This window comes from Candida theae, assembly GCF_024610275.1.
Source record: "Candida theae strain CBS 12239 chromosome Unknown scaffold22, whole genome shotgun sequence".
Taxonomy (NCBI): Eukaryota; Fungi; Ascomycota; class Pichiomycetes; order Serinales; family Debaryomycetaceae; genus Lodderomyces; species Lodderomyces theae.
Window position 1 is genome coordinate 183,670 of NW_026261494.1, and position 12,417 is coordinate 196,086.

The window sequence follows — 12,417 nt, forward strand, 5'->3', positions numbered from 1 at the left end:
GAGCGAGAGTGAGAGCGTGAGTGAAAGAGAGAAGAAAAAAAATAAAGATTGTATGTGTTGTTTGTAACACACGACTTTGTAGAATGAATAAAGTCACGTGAAATAATAAATTCAGGTCAAAGCCCTAAATTGCATAACAGAATCGAATAAAGAAGACAAAAAAAAACATAAACAACATCATAATCATACCAGAGGAAGGCAACAATGTTTCAATACGCACAAGTGGTACCCTCTTACCTCCACGAGCTTATTGATACCACACAGAAAGAGACCGTTTCCAGTAAGGCTCAACTCAGTCTGTTACTTACTCAAGTGTAAGAACAAAGATTGAGTTTATCAATACAGGACACTAGGTCTTCGGATCTACTTCAATCTCATTAGTTCTATGATGACCTATAATTTGCGTTCTAGAGTATTCACATCCGAAACACGCCTAGTTTCAATATGGGGTGAATACATCATGCGACAATTTTATTAACTGAGAATCTATGAAATTGAAGCAGACTTGTGAAGAAAGCGGTTGATTAAACTTTCACTCTGCAACTTCCACTCTACTATAAGATCTCTCCATGCAATAACTATTACGTAGTTACGGCACTTATGTCTTCTTTAGCCAGAGAATCACGCCTGATGCTCTCTCAGTGCGGTCGCCTCTCCCTTCATTACTATCGCATAAAGTCAAGTATCGCCATTTTGCAACTTGTGTCGTAAACTTCTCTCATTTTTTTTTTTGTTGTTATTTTAGCGTGCGGACCTTTTGGTGAGTCAAAACACATCACTACGATAACACCCAGTCGTAAACCACCTGTTTTTTTTGGTTTTTTTTTTTTTGGCTGTATGATTTATAGCCGAAGATTGAACCATATTGCTCGAATTATGTCTTCATTATCATCAACTGTTACAACAGCATCAACTGCAGCAACCAAAAAGCCATCTGTCCAACAACCCAAATGGTATGAACCGATAGATAACTCATCATCTAAACCAAAGTTGAAAATTTACAACTCGTTAACGCGTACCAAGAACGAGTTCCATCCAATTAAACCTGGTCACATTACATGGTACAGCTGTGGTCCAACGGTATATGACCACTCTCATATGGGTCATGCTAGAAATTATGTGTCCACAGATATCTGTAGGAGAATCTTGCAAGATTACTTTGGATACAATGTCTTGTTTATCCAAAATGTAACTGACATAGATGACAAAATTATCATAGCTGCTCGTCAACAGCATCTTTTTGAGGAGAAAATTGCTAGTCAGTATAAAGGTGTCAAGGAAGTACTTGATTTATCGAAAACTTACTTGAGCTACTACACGGAAAAGAACTTACCGGAGTTCAAAGGTGACGTGGAAACAGATTTCATCAAGTGGTCTCAATCCATACCAAATATCGAGGAAATAAAGAAAGAAAAGCCAAAATTCCCAATGTATGTCAAGGCCGTGGAGAGAGCCCTCAATGCCATAAATGACAAGAGTATCTCTTACGACAAATTTTTGAATGAGATTAAGGATGTTGCTGTTGTATACTTGGACAAAGAGCATGGTGCATCAGTAACAGAACCTAGCATTTTCAAAAAACTTCCATTATACTGGGAAAACAAGTTCAACGAAGACATGTCAAAGCTCAACGTTTTGCCTCCCTCAGTGACTACGAGAGTGTCCGAATACGTCCCAGATATCATTGAATACGTAGACAAGATAATATCCAATGGGTACGCTTATGCAACAGAGGACGGATCCGTGTATTTTGATACAGTGAAATATGAACACTCGAAACACGATTATGCCAAATTGCAACCTTGGAACAAAGGTGACATGAGCTTGATCAATGATGGTGAAGGCTCATTGAGTCTAGGCAACGCTAAACGCAGTCCTAGCGATTTTGCATTATGGAAAGCGTCAAAACCAGGTGAACCTGCTTGGGATTCGAAATGGGGTAAAGGCAGGCCCGGGTGGCACATTGAGTGCTCGGTGATGGCTTCTGATATCACCGGATCACAAATGGACATACATAGTGGTGGCGTGGACTTGTGTTTCCCACATCACGACAACGAGTTGGCACAATCTGAAGCATACTTTGACAACAACCAATGGGTTAATTATTTCATGCATAATGGACATTTGCACATTCAAGGGCAAAAGATGTCGAAATCGTTGAAAAACTTCATCACTATTAATGATGCATTGAAGGATTTTAACTCGAGGCAATTGAGATTTGTTTTTGCATTGTGCCCATGGAACAAACCATTAGACTTTAAAGACACTTTAGTCAGCGAGGTGATGTCTATTGAGTCCACATTTAGCAAGTTTTTCACAAACGTTCGTGCTTTGAATCACGAGTACAAGCATAAAGTGGAAAATGGGGAATACGTGTCAAAACGTATTGGAGAAATTGAAAAACAATTGTATACCGATTTGAGCAAAGCCCAAGACGATGTGAATATTGCATTCAACGACAATTTATCAAGTGGAGATGCCATAAAACATTTGGTAGAGTTGGTTTCCAAGAGCAACAACTACATACAATTGGTTACTACAGGTAAGAGCGAACTACGAATTGAAGTTTTGTTACTGGTCACTTCATGGATTCTGAAAATCCTCAACATTCTAGGATTCCAATCAAGGCCAGATAAACTTGGCTGGGTCGATGAATCCTCCTCTTCAGCTGGTAGTGCAGGCTCCACAGAGGAGGAAGTTGCAATGCCCTATGTTAAAGCGTTGGCAAAGTTTAGAGACCAAGTGAGAAATTTGGCCATTAAGAAAGCCGATTTGAAGGATTTTTTATCTGCTTCTGATGCTATTCGCTCAGACTTGATCAATATCAATGTTTCCCTAGATGATAGACCAGATGGAAGTGCTTTGGTCAAGTTCCTCAACGAGTCGGAAAAGCAACAATTACTCGCACAACAGGAAGCTAAAGCTAAGCAGCTGGCAGAGAAGGAAGCCAAAAGGAAGGAACAGGAGGCTTTGAAGGCAAAGAAGGAGGCGGAAAAGTTGGCACAAATGAAGATTCCTCCTAGTGAGTTGTTTAAAAAGGATCCATCGTTCAAGGAATTTGACGAAATGGGAATTCCAACAATTGATAGTAAAGGAGAGGAAGTTAGCAAAAGTATGAAGAAGAAGTTAATGAAGCAATATCAACAACAGGAAAGACTTTACAACGAGTATTTGAAGTCGACTGGTCAAACTGCCTGATGAAACTGTTGAGAAATGAACGAGTTCATAGATTGGATGAAAGAATTGTAAATATAGTGTCGTCTAAAAAAATGGTTTATCTTGATTGATTGATATTACGCGTCTTTTGCAAATCTCTCTGTTTTTTATTTTTATTATTTTTTTTTTTTTTGGCTTCCTCTGAAATCGCGTTCCTGGTGTAAACACAACACACACAACACACACAACACACCACACACAACACACCACACACAACACACAACACAACGCACACCATCAATAGCTAATTCACAGAGGAGTTGCGTCATGGGTAGGTTACTAGGTTTAGAGCTCAACAATTTCAAATCATACAGGGGTAAAACAAAAATTGGCTTTGGCTCGTCCAATTTTGTATCTATCATTGGTCCAAATGGTTCAGGAAAGTCAAACATGATGGATGCAATATCCTTTGTGTTGGGTCTCAACTCGTCTCAGCTCAGGTCAAGGCACTTACGAGACTTGATATACCGTGGGAGAAAGGATGCAACTGTCGATTTAGACGATAGCGTCTCCAACATTGAACAAGATCCTAGAACAGCTTATGTATTGGCCATATATGAAAGAGATGATGGTGAAATCTTGCGATTAAAAAGATCGATTTCAGCTAGTGGAAGTACCGAGTATCAAATCAATGATCAATCTGTGACTAGACTCAACTATGCAGCTACGTTGAAGCAAGAGAACATTTTAGTCAAGGCAAGAAACTTTCTCGTGTTTCAAGGTGATGTTGAACAGATTGCTGCACAGAACCCAAAGGAATTATCTGCCATTATTGAGCATATTAGTGGATCCGACGAATACATCGAAGAATACGATCGTTTGAAAGAAGAAAAGGATCGGGCCCATGAAGTCACCAATGAAGTGTTTTCAAGAAAGAGAACTTTGAACTCAGAGTCCAAGCAGTACAAGGAACAAGCTTCTGAACAACGGCAATTCGAAAAGAGTCTTATCTTGAGAAACGACCTTGTCAAGAAATTAAACTTGTATCAATTGTACCACAATGAAAGAAAGCATTACCAGTTAGAGGAGGAAATTAGGGCCAAGAATGACCAATTGAAAGAATTGAAAAGTGAACTTTCAAAAAAGGAAAGTACTTATAAATCATTCACATCAGAGTGTTCCAACATAGCTCTTGATTCAAAAAGTTACACTAGACAAATCGAACAATCCAATCAGAAGGTTGAATCCATCAAGCGAAAATTAATTCCCCTAGAGTCAAACAAGATATCATTGTCCTCTAAAATTAAGTCACACGAAAATAAAGTATCAGATTTGGAGACTGATATTACTTCTCAAAAGGCGCAAATAAAGAAACTCGAAAAGCAACTAAATGATAGCAAGAAGTTGTTTAAAGATTTTGAGGAACAGGTTCGATCTTCTATCGCTGCATCATCAAACTTGAATATACCAGAGGAGGGTCAGCAAGAGTACGAGAAGCTTAGAGCAGAGTATTTGGCGGCCAGCGGTTCCGATCTCGAAGAACAGATTTCCTTATTGATTAATGATAAAGACTCCTTGGCAATCAAAGAAATGAGTTTGACCAATCAAAAGTCCAACACCGAGTCAAGAATGCGAAATCTTCAATCGAGTCTCAACTTGGAGTTGAAATCAAAGTTGAACGATTTGGAAAACGAAATTGCCCAGATCTTGAATAAAAAGGAGGAAAAGAATACTGCTAGAGACAAGCTTATTCAGCAAAAAGACGCGTTTAATAAGGAAGAGTTTGAACTCAATACTGAGCTCAAAGATGTTTTGTTAAAGTTGGAAGATTTATCGTCGCAACAACGTGAATCCAACAAGCAAAAGAAATTGAGAGAAAATATATCCAGCCTCAAGAGATTACTCCCAACCGGGTCTATCAAGGGCTTGGTGCATGAGTTGATTCGTCCAACTGAACAGAAATACGAATCTGCTTTGCTGACAATCTTGGGGCATAATTCTGATGCCATAGTTGTGGAAACTGCCGCAATTGCTTATAGGTGTATTGACCTTTTGAAGGAAAGGAGAGCAGGTGTGGCTACGTTTATTCCGTTGGATTCAGTTGAATTTGACCCAGTAAATTTGAGCTATTTGAGGTCTGTAAATGACGCCGCTGTTCCAGGAATGGATATCGTGGAATACGATGACAAGTCACTAGGACCTGCAGTTGAATACATTGTTGGAAACGCTTTAGTTGCTGATGATATAAATGTAGCCAGGTCTATTAGATGGAACTCGTCGAGGAAGTTTGAAAACAAAATTGTGACATTGCAAGGATCAGTCATTCACAAGTCAGGACAAATGACTGGTGGTCAACAACTTCGCAAGTCTTCTGCAAATATCAGTTGGAATAAACAGGAATGGACAAAGATGAATGAAAGAAAAGAGGTTTTGTTGTCAAGGGTGATGAAATTACAAGAAACTAGACCAAAGGAGTTGGAAATCAATTTGTTGGCAGAAGAGATTAGTCTGTTGGATGACAAATTACCGGTGTTGAAGAATCAGAAAGCCACCTTAGAAAGGGCGATTAATGATAAACTCAGTGAAGTTGAGTTTCTCAAGACACAGTGTACCAAATTTGATGAGACTTTGCAAGAAATGAAACTGGACTTTGAACGAATCGATAAGGAAATTTCTCGAATTGAAAAGAATATCAAGAAGAAAAAGTCTGCAATATATGAAGATTTTTGTCAAAAATGGAAAATTAATGATGGTATTGAAAAATATGAGGAGTTGCATGGAACAGCCTTGAGAACACGAGCCAAAGAGAGATCGTTATTTTTGAAATCAATCTCCGTTTTGCAGAATCGATTTGACTTTGACACAAGTCGATGCCAGGAGACCGAGTCGCGTAGACATGCCATCAAGATTCAAATTGCTGATTTGAAGGAGGAGTTGAGCAATATACAACAGGAGAAGAACAGCTTGGAAGATGAGCTCGATGTTGCTCTAGCAGAGAATGAGGTTTTACGCAAGGAGCAAAAGAAAGTGGAGCAGCTTTTAGAATCGAAGTTGAAATCATCCAAGCTAGTTGAAAACGATTTGGCTGAAAAGTCACAGGAGACGACAAATCTTACAAAGGAGATTATCGAGAAGGAGGAGAGGCTATTAAAAGTAGATTCCATTAGAGCCAACCTTTTGAAGAGTTGCAAAATACAAAACACGATTTTGCCATTGGAGGCAGGCGACCTTGAGGGTATATCTATGGGCGAAGATTCAGATGGAGCCTTGGGTGAAATCTACAAAATCGAAATTGATTACGAAATGCTCGACGACAAATACAAGGAAACTTTCAGCCCCAAGTTGGAGGCTGAACTTGAGGTGATGCTTCAGAATACCATTGAAAGCTTGGAAAAATTGACCCCGAATGCCAAAGCATTGGAGAGATTCAAGGATGTTGAAAACAAGTTGAGAGGTTACGACAAAGATTATTCAGTCGCCCGCCACAATGAAAGGAAAGCCGCAGATAAGTTCAAAGCAATTAGCGAAAAGAGGTATGAAAAATTTATGGAGGCATTCAATCATATATCCGGCTGCATTGATGCCACCTATAAAGAATTGACCAAATCTAACGTATCTCCTATGGGTGGATCTGCATTTTTGATCTTGGAGGATGAAGATAGTCCCTATTCGTCCGGAGTAAAGTATCATGCAATGCCTCCTATGAAACGGTTCCAGGACATGGAGTTGTTATCGGGAGGAGAGAAAACGATGGCAGCATTGGCGTTATTATTCGCCATTCATTCCTTCCAACCAGCACCATTTTTTGTTTTGGATGAAATTGATGCTGCTTTGGACAACAGCAACGTGGCAAAGATTGGAAATTACATTAGGAACCATGCTGGCCCCAATTTCCAATTTATTGTTATCTCATTAAAGAACAACTTGTATGAGAAATCTGATGCTCTCGTGGGTATATATCGCGAACAAAGAGAGAATAGTTCCAAGACAGTGACGCTTGATTTGAGTGAGTACCCAGATGAAGATGTTCCATTACCTGGGAACCCAGTTCTTGCCGTATAGTTGTGTGTAGAAATCTTTGAATGAGTAATGGAGTAAATGTGATTGGCAGTCAGTTCTTTTTTAATTGTTGCAAAAGATAAAGAAAAAAAAAGAAAAAAGTAGAAGGGGTCATCGCAAAATTGAAATAAAAATGAAAACAGTCTCGATCACGATCCAATGTTGGCAAGGATACGAAGAATAGAACCTTCACTATGGACAACTCAAAGATTATACTCGATTAAAACCACAGCTCGAAAGCAAGAGAAGGTCTCCTCGTTGTTGAAATATTTCAAAAAGACCAAACGAAGAAAGGACTTGACGGATCCAACTCATCCCAGTAACGTTACCTTTCTCGAAATATGCCAGTTTCTCAAAGATTATTCTCAAAAGACTCATGCAAACGTTACCGACGTCGATATACATAACCCTTATGATGTCGTCAAGGCCTTTTTACCATTCCAAAGGCGTCTGCACATTATACCGAATGTTAAAATATGGGGTGTATCGCACAATGGTGAAGGGTTGGCAATCATACCGAAGTCGATGTATGCCTCCGAGTATGCTGACTCGGAAAATGTACTTGGAAAGTATACAGTGTTGATGATTCCGAAAACTGTACCCGGCGACAAGGTTACAGTTTTGCTTAAGATGCATCATGAATTTTATGCTGAGGGGGAATTAATTGAGGTTTTGAACAAGGGGCTGCGAGACAGTAAGAGGAATGAGCGAATGATACTATGCAAACATTTCCAAGAATGCAATGGGTGTCAGTTGCAGATGTTATCGTATCCCGAGCAATTGTTGTTTAAACAAAATGTCATTCGAAAGGCGTATCAATTATTCTATCCAAATTTGAAACTTGATCGCGAGTTGGGTGTAGTTAACCCTTCACCACTTCAATATTCGTATAGAACGAAGCTAACTCCGCACTTTGATGTTCGAGATGGTAAATGTACTAAATTGGGATTTCAACATGTCAACAATCGAGGCAAGATTGATGTTGGAAATTGTCCCATTGCTACTGTGGAGATAAACGAGAAATTGAAACAGGCCAGAGATAAGTATCTACACGGACCGCCAATGAAGCAGTTGACTTTGAGACAAAGCATGCGTGTTGATCACAATACTGGAGAATTCTACGAGACTGCATTGGAGGGGCAATCAAAGGTCATTACGGAAAAAATCGAGGACTTTGTCTACCAATTTGATTCAAATTGTTTTTTCCAAAACAACAATTCAATCTTGCCGTCAGTATTGGACTACATACGTCATCACATGAGGCAATTGAAAACACCAGTAGAGAATGTGGTGGATACATATTGCGGAGTTGGATTCTTTGGTATTGCATTGTCAAACTTTCATGACAAATTGAATGTATTTGGTATTGAGATTAGTGAATCAAGTATCAAGTATGCAAATCATAATATGAAGGTGAATGGGTTGTACCCTGAAAGGACAAGATTCATTTTGGGTGACGCTTCGAATATATTTGGCAATGAAGAGTTTGAAAAGAGTGGTATAGAGGGAAAAGGAAGTGTTGTTATAGTCGATCCATCTAGAAAGGGTTCTGATGAGCTATTTTTGAAACAACTTTTACAATTCGAACCAGACATGATTGTTTATGTTAGTTGTAATGTGTTTACACAAGCTCGAGACTTGGCCAATTTCGAAAAATTACAAGGCGACAATCAAAAATACAGAGTGGAGGACATCGTAGGGTTTGATTTCTTTCCACAAACAAAACACGTTGAATCAGTTGCTATATTGAAAAAGAGTGTATCTACGTAGGATAACCCCAACCCCACCCCCTTTTTTTTTTTTCAATTTCAATATTCTTCTGCTTCTTTCAACAATTCGTCAATAACGTCAAACATGGCATCGACTCCCCAGTCGACTCTGATTCTTTGCTTCTCCTTAGTGACGAAATCACTATCTTTGATCTTTTCTTGCAAAAAGTATTGTAATCCACGTAACAAAGTGATTTGGTCTTTGGCTTTAATTACCCGCTCGACCAACACCCTGTCATCAAATAAGTTGTCATTCCTGCTATATTTATCAACCACCACCCCTGCACCAAGTTGATTCTTTCTTGCCTTTTTTCCAATATGATCTAAAAAGGTGACAAGCAACACTTCAATAAATAGAGTAGTGTCTGCAGATGACGTCAAGAAATTGATCGTTTTCAACGAGTGCAACGGTAAGGAATCCTCAGCCAAAAGATATCCATAGAATCTCCCAAGGTTCAAAATCTTTTTCAATTTGGTTTCTTCATCGTCGTCATTAATACCCAAAACATTGACTTCTTCATCGTCGTAATCACCACCATCCAACTCTTTTATCAAATCCCACAACATAAATTGAAATGTTTTCCTGAACGAATGCGTGTCGCAAAGGTTGTTTGCCAATACTGCGTAGTATGGATTCCATGAAGGCTCAATAGTGGTGCAATGTATCAACACTTTCGGTATTTCTCTTTCCTGAGCCCTCTTTAATGCCAATTTATCCAATTTTGTCCTAGCATCGACAAAATCAGTAGCCGACATAATTGAAATGAATACCGCTCTACGAATGTCAGTATTCATTCTTTGCGCTTTTGCTAGTTCTAACCAATTAGGCTCGGCCGCGTCGAGAATGTCGTTGACCTCGAGCTCGTTGGAATCAGCACTAGGCTTAGACAACTCGTCGTTGCCTTTCCATGCTGACCCCACTAACCACCATTTTCCTCTGGTGTTGACATTGTGTATGTCATCCAATGAAACTTGTATTGGGTCACCACCTTTGTTGTTGTTTATGCTACCCAAAAATTTTTTGAGCCTAATGGACAACTGATGGTTCCCCTCATTTAGTACCTTCATTTTGTTGTTTTTCAATGCAGAAATTGTATCAATCAAAAATTGAATCCTTGAGGTTTTGCAATCAGTCGACAACTTGGCATACTTCTCATTCAACAAGATAATGATGTCTTTCAAAGATGAGGGGTCATCGGTACGCATTTGGTTTCCGGAACTTCTAATCAAACGCAACAACAAATCTGCATTGTTTTCATTCAAATTAGTAATGAGCTCTCTCACTAGGTCATAGAGCACTTTTGATGACAACAAATGAAACAAATATACTGACGACAACAACGATATCAAATTGGATGCTTCCGTTTTCTTATTGTTTTTCTGGTTGAATTGTTCAAATTTCTCAACCAATGTCTGAATGAAATGAGCACCAAACTCAACTCCTTGTAGTCTATAGATTGCAGCAACGAGACAAGCATGGAGGTAGACAAATGTGTCCAATAATCTTCCTTGTTGAATAACACCATCAATAATAATGTTCGTCAACTGCTCATTTACAACCTGTCTAGGATGAGACATGAATAGGTTTTGAACTTCATTGACAATGGATGATATATTTGCTTCTGAAAGTTTATTCATGGGACCTTTGATAGCCTTACGCAAACTCAAAACTTCCTCAGAATCGCCGTTCTCCGCTTCCATTGCCATTTTTTTACGCAATGCAGGGGGTATGTACCTTTGCTCTGATGACAAAGATGTGCCGCTTTGGTCTTGTGTATCAGCACCCGGTGCCACATATGGATTTTCGCGTATTCGTTCTTCTTCTTCTTCTTCTTCTTCAGAGGAGAAGTAATCCAGTTGGCCATCTTCAAGCTCACCCTCCAGTATGTCACTACTCTCGTTAGCTTCCTCTTGATCGATAAAGTCTAAACCGTCCAATAAGTGGCCCAAATCATCGTCATCAGCGTCTGGCAAATTGTCAGTTTTCTTGATACCCAACTTCTTTGCATAATAGTCTAAGTCGTCTTCATCTCGTTGAGATATCGCTGAGGTTGGAGGTGCCACGTACTTGGTACTTTCTTTGTAATTACTCAGCTGAGCACTTTCAGTTTCAGAGTCAGAAAATGACTCTTTGTGTGCAGCACTTAGTTCATCTGCAAAGTCCAAGTCTAGTCCATCCAAAAGGCCCCCTATTATATCATTCTCGTCAGTTTTGCTCAATTTGGATTTCTTTCCGTCCTTCAATCCGAGTTTTTTCGCGTAATACTCAATCTCATCATCGTCTCTGCCAGAGACTAAATCATTGGGTTTAGCATACTGATCTTTACTCTTTTTGAGAATCGGCTTTTTGTCCTTTTTATAATCGAGCTCGTCATCAGATGCATCATCGAATCCACCAAACTCAGAGTCATCTTCGGACGAGTACAGTTGTTCACTTTCACTAATTGAGTCATCTTCCAAGTCGTCTTCCTTGACTATTCTGACTTCACCATTGCTCTTAGGTGTCCCATTAGATTTTTTCTCCTTCAATCTCCGTAACGCTTCCATGGGATCTTCCTCGACTTGGCTAGAATCGCTAATCAGTAGATTTTCATCATCATCATCATCATCGTCAAGGTCATCCTCTTTCACGATTCGTATCTCGCTTTTTTGTTTTGCACCATTATTGCGATTCTTTTCCTTCAAGAGCCGCAATGCTTCTAGTGGATCAGTATCTTGGTCCCCTTCGTCTTCACTAAATTGCTCGTCCTCCTGCAGGTTAGAAAGACCAGACACGGAATCATCATCCAAATCATCCTCGCCCAAAACTCGCAGCTTGGCCACAGGGGTAGCACTCTTTTGTTCCTTCAATTTCCTCAACTTCTCCATTACATCCTCCAGCTTACTGGTTGGATGTTGAGATGCACTCTCTATAGAGCCTCTGGTCTTCCCTACTTTAAAATTGTCCGCTTTCGTCGAAGAGGCCACTTTCTTGACATGTGGGTTCAGCTTTTGCTTCTTCAACGCTCGTTCTTGTTTCCGCTTTTCCTTTCGAGATAGCACCTTGCTTGACTTTCTCTTTTTAGACCCATTTGTGGTTGGAGTACCGTATCTAGTATCATTCGCGTCATACTCTCCCCTGGATTGTTTGTCATTGATTTGTTCTAGGATTTGAGCGGGTAGTTGAATAGTACTTGAGGAGTCTCCATTCCTGTGTCTGGCCATTTCTAAAGCCAATACGTTTGCAAGTTCGATGAACAGCAGTAGTGGGTACTCTTGAAAGATATGATGATGATCATCTTGCAAACAAAAAAAAAAAAAAAAAAAAAAAAAAAAAACAAAATTTTTTTTTTTTTTTTTTTTTAGTGTCTGATTGATTTTTTGTTGACTTTGTGACTTCGGAAGAACACAAGTTGCATTCGAAGCTTGATATACAATTAGCTAGACATTCAAG

The 12,417-nt window shown here is 39.4% G+C and overlaps 4 protein-coding genes across 4 annotated transcripts; 3 read left to right on the plus strand and 1 right to left on the minus strand. All coding sequences in view use genetic code 12, as the record gives it.

The window, feature by feature from the left end:
• Positions 1–876: 876 nt before the first annotated feature.
• On the plus strand, positions 877–3,198 carry KGF57_005220 (cysteine--tRNA ligase; the record flags this gene model as incomplete). The annotated part of the gene is made up of 1 exon (XM_051754814.1): positions 877–3,198. The coding sequence occupies one exon, from the start codon at positions 877–879 to the stop codon at positions 3,196–3,198; it is 2,322 nt and encodes a 773-aa protein (XP_051606332.1).
• A 285-nt stretch (positions 3,199–3,483) lies between these two features.
• On the plus strand, positions 3,484–7,218 carry SMC1 (cohesin subunit; the record flags this gene model as incomplete). The annotated part of the gene is made up of 1 exon (XM_051754815.1): positions 3,484–7,218. The coding sequence occupies one exon, from the start codon at positions 3,484–3,486 to the stop codon at positions 7,216–7,218; it is 3,735 nt and encodes a 1,244-aa protein (XP_051606333.1).
• A 156-nt stretch (positions 7,219–7,374) lies between these two features.
• KGF57_005222 (uncharacterized protein) lies at positions 7,375–8,985 on the plus strand (the record flags this gene model as incomplete). Its single annotated transcript, XM_051754816.1, has 1 exon — positions 7,375–8,985. One exon carries the CDS (start codon positions 7,375–7,377, stop codon positions 8,983–8,985), a length of 1,611 nt encoding a protein of 536 aa, XP_051606334.1.
• A 38-nt stretch (positions 8,986–9,023) lies between these two features.
• SGD1 (Sgd1p) lies at positions 9,024–12,188 on the minus strand (the record flags this gene model as incomplete). The annotated part of the gene is made up of 1 exon (XM_051754817.1): positions 9,024–12,188. The coding sequence occupies one exon, from the start codon at positions 12,186–12,188 to the stop codon at positions 9,024–9,026; it is 3,165 nt and encodes a 1,054-aa protein (XP_051606335.1).
• Positions 12,189–12,417: the final 229 nt, after the last annotated feature.